The sequence below is a fragment of the Rhodnius prolixus genome, unplaced genomic scaffold, assembly GCF_049639745.1.
Source record: "Rhodnius prolixus isolate KJV_2025 unplaced genomic scaffold, Rpr scaffold_5, whole genome shotgun sequence".
Classification (NCBI taxonomy): Eukaryota; Metazoa; Arthropoda; class Insecta; order Hemiptera; family Reduviidae; genus Rhodnius; species Rhodnius prolixus.
The window spans coordinates 17,306,297-17,323,850 of NW_027411624.1; the positions used below are offsets into that span (position 1 = coordinate 17,306,297).

Sequence of the window (17,554 nt, forward strand, 5' to 3'; positions counted from 1 at the left end):
AAAATTATGGCCGTTCTATATCTCCCACTGTGAACCACGTATTCGTATGAAATTTTGTTCTCTTGTACACTTTGCTTTTCTCAATTATAAACTATAGTTATTTTGTGTTCAGATTTATAAATGTAGAAGATATAAAGGGTTGAAAATTTTTTGGGTCATGAAATTCTGTAAAATTATGGCCGTTCTATATCTCCCACTGTGAACCACGTATTCGTATGAAATTTTCTACTGTTGTACTCTTTGTTTTTCTCAATTATAAACTTTAGTTATTTTGTGCTCAGATCTATAAATGTAGAAGATATAAAGGTTGAAAATTTTTTGGGTCATGAAATTCTGTAAGATTATGGCCGTTCTATATCTCCCACTGTGAACCTCGTATTCGTATGAAATTTTGTTCTCTTGTACACTTTGTTTTTCTCAATTATAAACTATAGTTATTTTGTGCTCAGATCTATAAATGTAGAAGATATAAAGGGTTGAAAATTTTTTTGGGTCATGAAATTCTGTAAAGTTATGGCCTTTCTATATCTCCCACTGTGAACCACGTATTCGTATGAAATTTTGTTCTCTTGTACACTTTGTTTTTCTCAATTATAAACTATAGTTATTTTGTGCACAGATCTAAAAATGTAGAAGATATAAAGGGTTGAAAATTTTTTGGGTCATGAAATTCTGTAAAATTGTGGCCGTTTTATATCTCCCACTGTGAACCACGTATTGGTATGGAATTTTGTTCTCTTATACACTTTGTTTTTCTCAATTATAAACTATAGTTATTTTGTGCACAGATCTATAAATGTAGAAGATATAAAGGGTTGAAAATTTTTTGGGTCATGAAATTCTGTAAAATTATGGCCGTTCTATATCTCCCACTGTGAACCACGTATTCGTATGAAATTTTGTTCTCTTGTACACTTTGTTTTTCTCAATTATAAACTATAGTTATTTTGTGCACAGATCTAAAAATGTAGAAGGTATAAAGGGTTGAACATTTTTTGGGTCATGAATTTCTGTAAAATTATGGCCGTTCTATATCTCCCACTGTGAACCACGTATTGGTATGGAATTTTCTTCTCTTATACACTTTGTTTTTCTCAATTATAAACTATAGTTATTTTGTGCACAGATCTATAATTTTAGAAGATATAAAGCAGTGGTTTTTAACCGGTGTTCCGCGAATATGGTCCAAGTGTTCCGCGAAGTTTCAATTTTAAATGTATTGAAATTTAGAAACTTAGGAAAGATACGAAAACAAAAAATTTTTTTTTTTTTTTAATTTGAATTTAATTTAAGTTCTTGCTAAATACCGAATTTCAAATTATTTAATGTTAGTGTTCCGCGTCTATGAAAAGGTTATGAACCACTGCACATAAGTAAATGTGAGTGTAAGGTGGTCCTATCTAAGGCTAGTATGTGGTGAACATAGTTAAATGTGAGTGTAAGGTGGTCTATCTAAGTCTAGTGAGTGGTAAACATGGTATAGATGAGACACCAGACTGGTATAATGAAGGTGCCAAGTTTGGGAAAGGTGATAATATTGATAGAGAAGAGGCACCAGCTATGCGGAATAAAGATGCATTGGTCCGATTCTGGTTTAACCATTGGCAATGTTTGGTTTTAAAAATTTAATCTCTCAAATTTTGATTAAATTAAAAAATTTAATCGTCCAAAGTGATTAAAACTAAATCTGGAATTTAATTCAATCAATTGAAATTATGATTATTTAATTTTAATTTTAATCTTAATTTTTAGTTATGATTAAAAATTTTAATTGATTAAATTCCGATTAAATTAAAAGTGAATTTAAGTTTAATCAACTAATTTTGGCCGATTAAATTTTTTAATTTTAATCATGATTAAAATTAAATTTCGGTTTAATTCAATTGTATTTTAATTGATTAAATTTTTGCCCAACTCTGATGTGTAGTATCATGTTTTTCGGCAAAACGAAACTAACACCTCTTTCACAAAATAACGGTCATGGTCAAACAGATTTCTCTACAAACACGAGAGACGCTGCAATCGTAAGGGAAGGCTTTACGCTGCATAGCTGTCGGTCGTTAGGATTTGGCGCATGCGTAGTTCTTCTGTAGGAGCATCAGTCTCGTTATTTAATAGCCACACCTCGTAAGTGCTTAGGACTGTTGAACAGACTTCAGACTTTGAAATGTTTCAATATTAATGTATGGCGGAGCGTAAAGTTGAGAATAATAAATAATTAAATAAGCAAGAATAAATGCAAATATTTATCTAAATCTGAGGGAGAAAGAGATAATCAAATTTGAAATCAATTTTGGTTGATAAAAGATTTACATTTATGCGGGTTAAACAGATTGCGTATTGTGAGTTTGCCATCCTCGAGGATACGCGGTGCGGAAGGTGGGATTTTCTTGCCTCGCTCGTCAGGACGCCGCAACAAGGGCGACCGCCTCCTCCAAACTACTACCCACATTTCACCCCACTGCTTCTATCCCCGACCGTTTTAAGACGGCGATATAGGAGTGAAGCAACAGGTCATATTATATGACACCCACTTCGTACTGCCCCATTTCCAACCAACCACCTCGCTGTAATAAACTCCCCCATACCACCCATTTTGCTTTTATAACCAAAATTCTCTTCAACCAAGTTCATATAATGGGTTTTAGTCGTTTATTTATTAGAAATTAAGTGCTGGGACTGGTAGATTGCTCCCTACATAATATTTATCACATAAATATGTTAACTATGTACCTACAATCGGCTAGTTTTTCCCATCTATCCTTTATTTTTTGGAAAGACTCCACGTTTCTTGTTCAGAATGAAATTCTAAGTCGTTAAAACAAATAATCAGGGTGATCATTTTAAGACGGCTCAAATGCATTTCATGCTTAAACGCTTAATCTGAGCAAAAAATGGTAGAGGAAAAATTTGTTGCCCGTCACCTCTAGTTTCAGAATAGATTCCTGCCCGCATACGCGGCTGATGCGCGACCAAAAGTGAGGGTTCGTAGTTGACCCCCATTTTCATATACACAGTTTCATATACACAGAGCACGCGATAGGTCATTTTTATGTATTTTTTAATCCCCTTTCTACTAAAAATATTGCCAAAGCAGTAAAGCTAGTATTTTTCTTAATATCGGGAAATAAGTCGTATTCCGAGTGATTTTTCTAAAAAATAGGTTAGCCAGGAGGTTGTCAACTGCTCTCTTTATCTGAGGAGGCACCTTTGAAGGCACAGTACATGGTGCACAAGTTGAGTAAAGTGCATTATTGGATAAATTAAGGAATAAGTTTGATCCTTTACATGAAAGATATTGATCTCTTAAATATGTGGCAGGAGGTTTCCAATTTTTTTGGTAATTAAACGCAACTCTCTCAAAATTACCAAATAATTATTAAACCTTCTTGTTAGTAACAGATGTAAAATTAATTTTTAGCCATTTTGTGTATGCTTGAAAACATCTAAAGCTCTTAACATTTGATTTTTCTTAGAAAAATCACTCGGAAAACGACTTATTTCTCGATATTAAGAAAAATACTAGCTTTACTGTTTTGGCAATATTTTTAGTAGAAAGGGGATGAAAAAATACATAAAAATGACCTATCGCGTGCTCTTCTTTCTCTTTGATAACAAGTTAAAAAATTGAAATATGATTAAAAATAACAGAATTTGAAATGGCCTAGCACCTTTAATTTTGAAAATATCGAATTGCGGTTTCCCGGTTTCTTTCATTACTTTCTATACTCTTTAAAACTGTGTATATGAAAATGGGGGTCAACTGCGAACCCTCACTTTTGGTCGCGCGTCAGCCGCGTATGCGTGCAGGTATCTAAAATCAAGTCACATATTTTGAAACTAGAGGTGACGGGCAACAAATTTTTCCTTTACTATTTTTTGATCAGATTAACCGTTTAAGCATGAAATGCATTTGAGCCGTCTTAAAATGAACACCCTGTATATCAATTAAAGTTGAAAAAATCATTTATATAAATGAAGAACTTTGTACAATATTATAACTACGTATAATATTGTGATACCTTTAATTTTGAAGTAAATTTGTCCAAGACTAAAATCATGATTTGTAAGCCTGGAGGTGGGAAAAGAGCAAAATGAAACTTGGAAATATAGAAATAGCACTATAGAGGTTGTACGCAATTGTAAGTATTTAGGAATGAATTTAACTCCGAGTCTTCCAGTGAATGTTCATTTAAAGGAAAAACTTGCTCTCTCTAAATTTAGCATTAATAGCTCATGGTCAGAAATATAAAATTACTTTAAATAATAAATATGAAATTTTTAATGCCACCACTAGATCAGTAATGTGTTATGCCTGTCAGATTTGGGGGCTCCAAGCCTTTGATGAAGTAGAAAAGCTTCAAAGGTATTTTCTAAAAAGATTGTTTGGACTTCCAACGAATTGTATTTAGAGACGGGATTATCCCTATTGTATTTGTTTACATTGAAGCTGTACATTATTTATATCATTAGAGTGCTCGAACTACCACCTGACAGACTACCACTGATGATGGCAAAAGAAATAATTAGCAGGAAAATTTATTGGTCCAAAGAATGGATACATATATCAAATAAATACAACTGGTCAATTAATTTAGAAAATTTAACAAGCAGTAATGTCGGGGAAAATGTAGATTTTATCCAGAATTAAATTGAGCATGAATTCAAACAGCAATTTATAATTAAAGCTCAATCCGCTATCTACCATACATTGTATTCCCAACTCATTTATAGTTCAAACAATAGTTATTTAAAGTTGAATAATTTTGAACATATGAAATTACGCATTAAAATCAGAAAAGAGTCATTACCATTAAATTATAAGTCCTGGTTAAAAGACAAGAAATTTTGTTTGTTCTTTGTGCAATCTTCATAAATGCTGTTGAAGACACGTTCCATTTTTTTGGCAGTGTGTCCAACTTTAAAAGAATTTAGAATAACCTGCTTTAACAGGAGCAAATTGGATAATGAGGAATGTGTGTTCTATCTCAATGGCGGAGACTGGATGGGTTTGGTTAAGTTGCAGGGGCGTCCTCCTACAGAAATTTTTTAATTAAAGAATTTAATTTTTTAGTTAGAAGGGAATAATTAGTGTCACGAGTAAGTCTTTTTGTTCATGGTATTTCTTTCTTATAATTTGTCATTATTTTTTTTTTTTTTTTTTATAATTTCTAGTTTGATAACAGCTTGACAGACGGTCGAAAGATCTTTGTCTAGCGATGTTTTGTATGTACTTGAATAAGAAAAATTAATAAACATCTTTATTCATTCGTAATCTACAAAATACTTACAATAAAATCCGTTAGGATTAAGTTTTGGACCACTAATTTTGGCTGAATCTTCTTGTAGGTATTTCCTTAAATCCTGATTTATTTTTCAAGAAATAACGCATTTTTGCATGCGTTATTGTGATGCGGGCCTCATCACATTTACAAATCTTGTTACATTTATATTCTGAAGTGAGGATTCAGGAATGTGGGTAGGATAATTTAAATTTTATAATCGCTTTTATTTAATGAGTTTATAAAACTAAAATTATTTTTTTTTACCCGAAACTAGCCAGCGCTTTTCTCGTACTAGTTTTCTGATATCTGAATTCAAAGACTGAGTACAGACAATCTTCATTAAGGCAGATGTTTATCAGTTAATCTTGACCTGTATGCCCTTTCAATTAATTTTAAGGAAGAAAATAGTTACTCACAGAAGTACGTTACTCCTACGATAACTTGAAATTTGTACAGCAATTTTTTTAATTTTTGGGTATTCCTCTCATAAATAAGAATATCTATTTTGGGAATTCCTACTTCTAGGTATTTATCTTTCCGAATCCTTCAGGAATTCCACAGAGCGTGGCCAACATATCGCTTCCAAACTCACCGTAGCTGAGTAAGCGAGTTAATAGACGCTCACTGGCCCCCAGGTAAGGTACTGGGGCCACGTGTACGAGGGTCGTTTGAAAAGTCCGTGCAAAGTCAGAGAGATAGCACTACTGGCGCGTATCGAGGTTGTTTAGTTAGTAGCATCTCTTGGAAGAACACACACCAAGTTTCAGCCAGATCGATCTATTTCTTTGTGTTTGGCATTCGTTTGAATCGAGGAAGTCGAGTGATTTTCAAAAAATGGACGAAAAAGAATTTCGTGTGTTGATTAAACACTACTTTATGAAAGGCAAAACGCCTCAGGAGACTAAAGAGAAGCTTGATAAACATTATGGTGACTCTGCACCTTCGATTAGAACAGTTTATAAGTGGTTTCGAAATTTTCGTAGTGGCCATATGGGCACAAGTGACGCTGAACGTTGTGGACGCCCTGTTGAGGTTACTACTCCAGAAATCATTGATAAAATCCATGATATGGTGATGGATGACAGAAGAGTGAAGGTGCGTGAGATTGCTAGTGCTGTGGGCATCTCGAATGAACGGGTACATAATATTTTGCATCAACATTTGGACATGACAAAGCTATCCGCAAGATGGGTGCCGCGATTGCTCACGCTTGACCAAAAACGAAATCGTGTGAAGTGTTGCAAGGACGGTTTGCAGCTGTTCCAGAAGAATCCGCAGGACTTTAAGCGTCGTTTCGTCACTGTGGATGAAACATGGATACATCACTACACTCCTGAGACCAAAGAACAATCTAAACAATGGGTTACCAAGGGGGAATCTGCGCCAAAAAAGGCGAAGACCGTTCCTTCGGCCGGAAAGATTATGGCGACTGTCTTTTGGGATTCGCAAGGAATAATCCTCATCGACTATCTGGAAAAGGTTAAAACTATTACAGGTGCATATTATTCATCGTTATTGGACCGTTTGAAAACCGAGCTGCAAGAAAAACGCCCACGATTGGCCCACAAAAAAGTCCTTTTCCATCACGACAACGCACCAGCTCACACCTCAGCAGTTGTGGTCACAAAATTAATGGAAATAGGGTTCCAACTCGTTTCACATCCCCCCTATTCTCCAGACTTGGCTCCCTCGGACTACTATTTGTTCCCTAATATGAAGAAATGGCTGGCGGGAAAAAGATTTTATTCAAACGAGGAGGTGATTGCAGAAACGAATGGCTATTTTTCAGACTTGGACAAATCCTATTATTCGGAAGGGATCAACAAACTAGAGCAGCGTTGGACGAAGTGTATAAGCCTAAAAGGAGACTATGTTGAAAAATAAAAAAGGTTTACCCCAAAAAATTAAGTAGTTTTTATTTTTGCACTGACTTTTCAAACGCCCCTCGTATACTCTTCTTCAGCAGTTTAAAGGGTTAACTGAGGAATTGTGTGTACGGTGTGGCTATTTTCTTCATAATAATTTTTTTTATATTTTCATTTTATTTCAGAACTTTGTTGGCTATAAAAAAATTAAATCCGAGGCTACCAGTTTTACACCCCTGCTGATTTAAATGACGGTTGATGCAAAGCTTACAATTTACAATAGTGTGCCTTTCAACTTACGACCTTTTAGTTTATGCATAGTTATTAAATAATTGTCTTATTCATTAAATACGTGGGTTGTCTGAAAAGTTTCCTGCTTAACAAATAAACGAGGCATTTTGCCATAAAATTTATTTTTATTTTTTAACATAGCCTCCTTTCTAGTCAATACACTTTTACCAGCGATACTCTAACGTTTTTAACCCTTCCAAATATTTGTAGACGTCTTTCTCAGCAAAATAGGCGTTTACATATGCGATCATGTCCTCGTTCGATAAAAATCTCAGTCCTCCAACCCTAAGTTTAAGGTTAGGAAACAGGAAAAAGTCACTAGGGGCCAGATCTGGAGGATACGGTGCATGGTCAATCAATTCAATTGGGATTTTAGCCGCAGGAACAGCTGAAATGTGAAAGGTGGGTTGTCCTGATCGGACAACATTTTCTTCTTTTTCAAATGCGATCGTTTTTTTTTTTGCAATTTCTGCCTTTAACTTATCAATTAATGATGCACAATACTCTCCCGTTATTGTTTTACCTTTTTGAAGATAATCGATGAGCGGAATTCCGCGGCTATCCCCCCCCCCAAAAAAAAAACAGTCACCATCACCTACCTTCCCGGCCGACCGAACCGTCTTCGCCTTTTTGGAGAAGGTTCACCCTTTGCAACCCAATGCTTTGACTGTTCTTTCGTCTCTGGAGTATAGTGGTGGATCCAAGTTATAAATCCACGCAGACTCGTTCCACTTAAACTGCTCCAAATGTGTTTTGGAAATGTTCATTCGAGTGCATTTTTTATCCAAAGTCAGAAAACGCGGCACCCAACGCGCGGATAGCTTACGCATGTTTAATTCTACAGTTAATACGCGACAAACGCGTTCTTTTGATATGCCCATAGCCTGTGCTATCTCTCTAGCCTTAATTCGACGGTCGTCCAGTACCATTTGGTGAACTTTTTCGACGTTATCGGTGACAGTCGCAGTTTTTGGCCTTCCTAAAAGCTCGTCAACAGTCAAGCTGGCACGGCCTCGTTTAAATTCAGCTACCCAAAATTTCACAGAGTTTCCTTATAAAGCGTCCAACTCAGCTTTGACTTGCGTGGGCGTGTTGCCTTTCAAAAACAAATATTTAATGACAGCTCGGTTCTCAATTTTTTTTTTCCATTTAAGAGAAAACCCTTACAAGGACTCATTCAAATGATGGTCAAACAAAAACTGAGCATGCAGAATGGCTGAAATTTCAAATTAGTACTTTTCAAAGCATCGCCACACACACACACACATTCCACCAACTTTAGATGAAAATTGCCTGCCATCTTCATGTTTAGGTCGGAAACATTCTCAGCCAACCCTCGTACTTCAAAATATTTTACCAGAATTAAATTTATTGACTGATACATCAAAGCCCCATTCGCTATTGATTTAAAAAGCTGGGTGCTAGCCTAGCGATTGAGCTATGAATAGTAAAAGCTTAGGTTTTTTTATAGAGTTTGCATCATTATTAACTTTGACCAACTAATTTCTAATCTTTAACTCACTTCTGTGGGCTGCCAGTTTGATTCGAACCAAAAATCTCTATCTAGAAGTCCATTGCACTTACCATTCGTACTAATCTTTTCGCTTGCAGTAATTTGTCTATTTTATTGTTTCGTAATGACCACCTACAGAAAGTACAGTAAAAAGTATTTAGAATGTGCAGTTAAGATTTAAAATTATGTTTCGCAATGAATCTTTTATTATTTAGACCAGGGGTCGGCAATCTTTTTCTGTAAAGGGCCACATAAGGGTATTGGTTTATTACCGAGGGACGCAAAAGGTTATTACCAAGGGCCGCAGTATATACAGGGTGTTCATTTTAAGACGGCTCAAAAGCATTTCATGCTTAAACGGTTAATCTGAGCAAAAAATGGTAGAGGAAAAATTTGTTGCCCGTCACCTCTAGTTCCAGAATATGTGACTTGATTTTAGATTCCTGCCCGCATACGCGGCTAACGCGCGACCAAAAGTGAGGGTTCGCAGTTGACCCCCATTTTCATATACACACTTTTAAAGAGTATAAAATGTTATGAAAGAAACCGGAAACCGCAATTCGATATCCTTAAAATTAAAGGTGCTAGGCTATTTCAAAATCTGGTATTTATTAATCATATTTCAATTTTTTAACTTGTTATCAAAGAGAAAGAAGAGCACGCGATAGGTCATTTTTATGTATTTTTTTCATCCCCTTTCTACTAAAAATATTGACAAGGCAGGATCATATTTCTTAATATTGAAAAATAAGTCGTTTTCCGAGAGGTTTTCTAAGAAAAATCATGTGTTAAGAGCTTTAGATGTTCTCAAGCATACACAAAATGGCTAAAAATTAATTTTACATTGTTACAAACAAGAAGGTTTAATAATTATTTGGTAATTTTCGGAGAGTTGCGTTTAATTACCAAAAAAATTGGAAACCTCCTGCCACATATGTAAGTGATAATATCTTTCATGTAAAGGATCAAACTTATGACTTAATTTACCAAATAATGCACTTTACTCAACTTGTGAAGCATGTAATGTGCCTTCAAAGGTGCCTCCTCAGATACAGAGAGCAGTTGATAACCTCCTGGCTAACCTATTTTTTAGAAAAATCACTCGGAATACGAGTTATTTCCTGATATCAAGAAAAATACAAGCTTCACTGCCTTGGCAATATTTTTAGTAGAAAGGGCTAACCTGGCTTGCTTATATATATTTCTTTTTATATTTATTTCGGGTTCTTATTTATTAATTGTTTTTATCTATTTATAATACAGATTATTAATTAAAATGAAATTTATTAACAAATCAACAAAAAAACGGCATTCGTGACTTCTATGAAATTGCTTCATCATTTTTTCTATTAAAAGCCAGACGAAATAAAAATAATGCGATTGCATTCACATTCATATATCACCATAAAATAATTAACTAGAGAAGAAGCGAAAATCCGTAGCTTCGTCGGCGACAACACGCTTTGTGTCGTTGTAAAAATGGCGTACTAAAAGTCGAGTGATCATACAAAGAAAGAGCGCGGATTACTAATATAAGATTTGAACGCTGAGTCAATAATTGTCTACTAGCGAAAATTACCAAACTTTATTAACATCATATTTGAAATATTATATTATTTACCGTTTTGTGCCGCGGGCCGCAGGAAAATGTTAAAAGGGCCGCACGTTGTCGACCCCTGATTTAGATAATGGTTTTATTAATTCATTAAAATTTAAATGTTGGACTGATTTTAGATCAGACAGGTGAAACATATTAATTATTCCTGTCAGAAGGTTTGGACTTGTAACTTCGAATTTCATATTGAAAAATTAATTGAGGGGAAAAATCGAATATTGTTGCCAGTTCCTAGCTTTAAAATCGATAGGTTCAAAGTTAAAAGATAAATAATTACTTTTTGAGAAACAAATTAAGGTAAAATAAGTGATTCGTATGAAGTAAATTACCTTTATTCATTACAGTTATATAATTATACAACAATTATACAGGCTTTAAAAGCGCACATTTCTTTCAGTATATATATTTTTAAAATTCTATATATATTAAATATGTATTTATAGAATTTTATTAATTTTGTATTTATATATTTACATATTTTCGTATCGTAACGTACAATATTTACAATGATTCAATTATATTAATAAATTACATTTTTTTTTCTTTTTATAATTTGATTTGTTTATAGAGGCAGGGCGCAAGCGCGGAAGAGCTAGATACAATTTTGAACACACAATCAACTAGATATAATAATAATTAAAATCATAACATTAAAATTAGATCTATATGTACTGTAGCTTCTATTTGGTGAGCTTTCTTCAATTATCATGGTGGGCAGAGATTCTGTATCTTCTGCAAATTCTATAACAGAAAATTTTATTTTTTTTTATTAACAAAAAAAAAAAAAAAATTGTAGCCAAAAAACTATTGTGTTTCAATCAAAACTATTGTGTTCACAAATTTTTGATTACCTTCAGGGGGGGGGGGAACACAAATCAATCAAGCGGTGCTAAGATTATTAAAATCTAACAGAAAGCTAAATTTTTGATTGAAACATTGTTGAGGTAGCATTTGTAAACAAATCATTCAAAATTTAAGATTTTATACGACAAATGATTACAGTAATTAAATACATCATGTAAATCAAGTACAGTCTCTACAGTTAATTCTGATTGCAGTCATGACATTAAAAAATTTGGAAACTGATTGATTGCGTTTAACTTGGGATTCTACCTTTAGTTTGTAAAACATTAAGCTGATCTTGAAATATTAAATATTTCCTTATTTTATTCAAAATTAATTACAACATGTAATGTATGTTACCTAAACCCACAAATAGTACATCATTTTGTCAAGAAAAATTCTGAATTAATGTGTAAAAATAAAAAAGAAACTCAGATTTTGGTAAAGTAAGTTTAGAAAATTGCGATGGATTTTCCATTCTTCCTTGGCATTATTTGTTTTCTTTAGATAGAACCATTTAAATAGAAAACCTGTTAATTATTTCGTAATATTACGAAAATAGAAACCCAAAACTTGAAGATAAGATTAAAAGAGATATTTCAGAAAAATAATTTTAGCAATTTAAAGAATGAATCACTTAAAACTTATTGGTCGGCGTAATCTTGTTCTCAAATTGGGAGAAAACTACAAAGCAATTTTATAGAAGCTAGGATTTAAGCCTCCAAAAAAGCCAAAATTAGAAAGAAGAACAATCCAAAAAATAGCTCAGATCTAGGGTACAGGAGTCTTCGAAATCATCGGGAGATGTGAACTGCCTTTTGTCAGTAAACTATAAGTAAGTTAATTTTGATTCATTAGCAAAAGTAGGCCTTGTCACATATTCTACAATTAAGGGTTCTAGCCTTGGGTTTTCTTCTAGATTCATTTCCATTCTATGAAGCCGCGAGCGTGTGGTGCATTCACCCACTTCTCACCAGGCGGCTCCTCGTGCCTATTTTTTTGCAGGCCGGCTTAACATCCAACTACAAAACTAGTGACGTAGGCAGTGACAACTAGCAAACGTACTCTTACTATAAATTTCTCTTAATTAACCATTAGATAAAAAAATGCAAGGTCTAGAACGGGAATCGAACCTACAATACATATCTTAGCTTTTTAAGAACCTCGCCTTTAACCGCTCGGCTATCGTAGCAACTTCGTGCAAACCTGTATACAATTATTTACAGCACTTTAATCTCTAACCCTGTTCGTGAAACATTAAAGAAAAGAAGAAAAAAAAAATACATAATTATTTTAAAACTTCCAAGAAAATGAGGATTTTCTTTTTTCTCGGTAAATTTTCTCTTTACCCAGGATAAATATTAATCCTGTTTTTTCTTTTTTTTTTAATTATTATTTTATTTTTCTATCCTCGCTGCCATGTCAAACACACTTTACATAATTAATTTTAAAATATCTTCCTCTCGTATTGATTTTACTTTGAGTTGACGATGCCATTTTCAACCTTCCTCTCTATAAGCTCATTTGTTCCCTACCTGATATAAAAGAAGGTATTAACAAAAGAATAAAAAGAGAGATAAATTTTAATTTAAGTCTATTCCTCAGGGTACGGTTGGGAGAGTGGATTATTTTTTAATTTTTTTTAAATTATTTTAGAGTGAATTTTTTTTCTCAATAGATTTTATAGATTCATATATTCCCATGTGATCCATAGTCAGATTGTAAAGATTATCACTGATAATCTCCAACTATCTACCGTTAGTAATGACGGTATGAAAAAGGATTACCAACATTAAATTTCCTTTGATTTTTTAGTAAAAATAATAATGAAAAAAAAAATTACTTTTTAAAATCGCACTTAGCTGTTACCTTTCATTATAGGTATTTGATATACTAAATTTGGCTGTACTTTAGGAATGTTCTAACGTGGTTACTTAGTTAGAGCATATGTATCTCAAGATTAGAAAAATAATAATAATAATAATAATAATAATAATAATAATCAGGGGAGGGATTAGCTATGTGGTTAGCGTACTCGATTCCCACGCGGAGGTCCCGGGTTCGAATCCAGCTGCTAACCCTTAGGCTGGAAACATAGTGGAGCGGCGAGCAAAGCGGCGATGATAGCTGCTTCAAATCAAAGAGAGCGACGAGCAGCGAGCAAAGATTCGCATGCACATAGTAACGATTTTAGTCGCGTTCTCCTTTTGACAAAACAAGATGGAGGAACTATTTTTATATGAAAATTCTTCCTTGAAACTTTGGTATTTGCAGCAGCTTAGTAGTAGGAGCTGCAGTGCACATGACATAAATAAGTTTAGAAATGAACTTGGTGAATTTCATCACTTGTACCAACAACTTCGGGAGCATCCTGGCAAGTTTCATGCGTATTTTCGAATGTCTATATCAACATTTGATTGCATACTAGCCCAGTGTAGAGTGTAACCCCAATAATCAAAATCAAATTTTATTGTTTTTGAGTAATACAACTTAGATGTTCTATGCTCGCCACTATGCGCGGTCCCATATGTTTACTTGTGTTTGATTTCGCCACTTTGCCCTTCGCTATCATCGCCGCTTTGCTCGCCGCTCCACTCTGTTTCCAGCCTTAACATGAGTTAGGCACAATATAGAAAAATTAACTAAATACAAATCTGTGTAACCCCATTAATCCTAGCAGTCCCTTTAAGGTTAGAAAAGAATAAATAAAAACAAAATAGAAATATATGCAGATAAAAAGAAATTAGTCAATTAAAAAAACACAATAATTTTATTAAATCACTACTCCATGATTTGTCGTAAATTAATGTTGTTCATCTGAAAAACTGGATTAGTACGACGCTACAGAAGAAGGATTGGAGAATTCGTTCTGATCAGAAGTAGTAGGTCGTGAAAATGTAATTTAATTTTGCCTAGTATTTAGATGAAAGTTAGCATTAAGGGATTGAAAACCAAATTAAATGTAGCAAAAATTACCTGAATTCTCCATTAACTACTAATTGTTAATTAGATTTAACTATTAATTATTAATTGTTAAAAACTATTGTAGCTTCGCAAATATTATGGTTCCACAGAGGTTTCTTTAAACAAACTAAACCAATAAATGTAACAATATCCATAACCTTTGAAAAATAACCTTTACAAATTGAGCGCGATGAGAACGAAGAAATCAAACATGTCATAACGCTTTGCTCTACTCTCTATAGATAGCGTTGCTCTATCTTTGCTTTGCTCGCCACTATGCGCGGTCCCATATGTTTACTTGTGTTTGATTTCGCCGCTTTGCTCTTCGCCATCATCGCCGCTTTGCTCGCCGCTCCACTATGTTTCCAGCCTTAGATTTTCTCTTCCTAGGAGCTTCTTACAGCTCACTGTCCGGTACAATTCGCTCTTAAGTTTAAAAATCAGTTTCTACTGAATTTATTTAAAATTTAAGGAAAATAATTTTAACCAAATTTCTCTCGATTTGTAGTTTATTTTTAAGTATTCTTTAAATTCACAATGGCACCTTGGCTAAACACTTGTTTTCTCAAAATAAATATGAATAAGTATACGCAATATTTCGGTAAAGAAAAATGGGGAAAATAATTAGGCAACTTTAGAAAGAATGAAATATTGTAACTGAAATTCACAACATATTTTTGTAAACAAACAAATTACATCTTTCCACTTTGTCATAATAGAAGGAATTGGCGATCGTGATTTTCAAATTTGGGCAGGACATATTTGATACAATAAAACTGAATTCCACTTAAATGAATACATTTTTCCAGATTTTTCTTAAGGTTTATTTGGATACCGGTAGACCTATAAACATGGTTGATGACGAACCTATGACCCGCGCAAGCTTTTTCACTGACCCACAATTGCTAGGCAACAATTTGTTTGTTTACGCGGTTTTTTTTTTTTTTTGGGCGCATCAACAGCTGAGGTTATTAGCGCCCGGAGCTTTTTCCAGTGCACTGCCGGCCTCCGGACAGTGTTCTCTCGTTACAGACAACACTGTCCATCACCGGACAGTGAGCTGTAAGAAGCTCCTAGGAAGAGAAAATCTAAGGGCTAGCTGTTGGATTTACGCGGGTTGATTTAGATTTTCTAATTGTTTTGGATAATTTATATTCTATCTGTATTTTTTTTTTCAATCACGCATTGACACAAAAGCAATTTAAATGCTATCTATAACCTTTAGTTTGATCATTACAGTTCTAAAACGCAAATGACGACAAATGCTTTTGTAGTATTTGAAATAAAGCAAAAGTGTTTACAAAATATCAAATAAAATGTATAATTTTACTCATAATTTGTTTGTTATGAAAATCGACAACCCAATGCATAACCATATTTAGATTTTTCTTCAGATAAAACACACTTTTGTTCTGGTTTTGTTCAGTTATGTTTTGTAAAAAAGAGACTTCCATAGCACTTGTTTCGTTTCGTTTTACCCTTTAAGCTAACTGAATTTTAAAGATGTTTAGTTTTGAAAATATTCAGTTTCAAATTTTTAAACTTAACTCTTGTGCAAATGGGCATTAGTGACCCAAGAGCTAGTACTAAAAAAAATGAACAAAATTTGACCCACGTCTCAAAAAGGTTCGCCATCCCTGACCTATAACATTCATTAGATTTTTTTTTGCCTTCGAAAACTGCTTTTTTCACGTTTAGGAAGTGTCATTTAAGTGTTAAAGGGTGGCCTTATTATCTGTGAAATACTATTAAGAATTTGGTATAATAAGCACTAATTAAACAACTTTCTGTGGCCTAGAGAAGCTACTTTACTAGAATAAATTTCTGTTGGTGTTTTACTGAATTCTTTCTAATAAAGTTTGAATTACGTAAAATAAACTTTCATTACGTCAATAGCACTATGAGTGTATCAAGAATTTGCTCCAAACTTTTTATAATTAAAAAAACTTAACAAATAGTGAATTTAATGGGTAAGACACTTTTAAATATTGATCTTCCAACAATGCAGAATGAAGAAAGCCCCTGATAAAGGCCCATGATGTAGCAGGTTAGTAAGGGCTAGGGGTTAATAGAGGCTGAAGTACCTTGGAACAGCTTGAAAACAGTGGTCCCAAAAGGGCCATTTCACTCCTCTACTAGCAAGAATTATGGAACCCTTCTGCAGCCGTAGAACCATCTCTAACCAACCCCATTAGAAGGAGAGGATGGTGAACGCTGTGTTCACAAAAAAAAAGACCTCCCAAAAATCAATTCATCATCTAAGTTAGGTAATCAATAGAATAAAGAGATAGCCAGAATAAGTACTGAGCGACAAAAATTAAGAGAAGTTATTGTGTGTACACTGTCAAAACTTGGTACTGCTACTGCTTCATATTCAGTATACTTGAGCTTTTGCGCTTAAATTACATCTTTTATATAAAAGAGATGTGAAGTTTTGTCTGATATTCTTAGAAAGACTCACCTCGAACCACCACACAGAAATTAGCGTTGAATCAAATTAACTAACTTTGAATTGATACGCCCAAAGTGTATCGTTTGAAAGAGAAGAGTGCTACGTGTATTGCCAGAATTTCTGTAAAGCTTTATAAAATAGAAGACATCTCTAAGCAACACTGTTTAACCCAATTTTTGAATGCCAGTTAGAATTAAAAATAACTCAAGCTATAAGTGTTAATGAGAGGTTAAAACTAGATTAAATGAGCAATAAGGTAATGTCCGGACGGCTCTTACTCCTGGGTCATTCCATGTCAAATCAACACAAAAAAAGACCATTTTTGACCTCACCATCTCGGATTTTCTTGAAATTTGGCACATGTGTAGTATTGGTATAGACTTGGAAAAGTATGAAATTTTACTGTGATATGTCAACTGGTTTATGAGTTACAGGGCTGTAAAGTTGCCAAAAATGGGCTGAAAAACAGGGAACCCCGTGTTTTTGAATTACTGTAGAAGCTTTCCTAATTGAGCTACAGACTTGGGATTGGTGTCATTTTATAGCATATATAATGCCCTTTCCTGTGATATGCGACACCATATGGGTTAGGATAAATAAAGTTTGTTAAATTTTAATTTAAAATTTAAATTTTAAATTTTTTAAAAAGTACATATTTTAAAATTTTAAAATTAATTCCATGAAAAGCTAGTAGTGTTATGAATCACTGGGCAAAATATTAATTTG

General features: G+C 33.8%; 1 protein-coding gene across 3 annotated transcripts in view; it reads right to left on the reverse strand.

Annotated features, from left to right (window-relative positions):
- Positions 1 to 10,877: 10,877 nt before the first annotated feature.
- The window catches only part of LOC141458465 (lachesin-like), a 381,486-nt gene continuing 374,809 nt past the window's right edge, over positions 10,878 to 17,554 (reverse strand). The window contains exon 11 of one of the 3 annotated variants that reach the window (XM_074136460.1): positions 10,878 to 11,310. In XM_074136460.1, the coding sequence (XP_073992561.1) occupies positions 11,186 to 11,310 (125 nt within the window). In that variant the 3' untranslated portion in view covers positions 10,878 to 11,185. The remainder of the gene's footprint in view (positions 11,311 to 17,554) is intronic. The other 2 variants (XM_074136461.1, XM_074136462.1) reach the window with 2 other exon arrangements.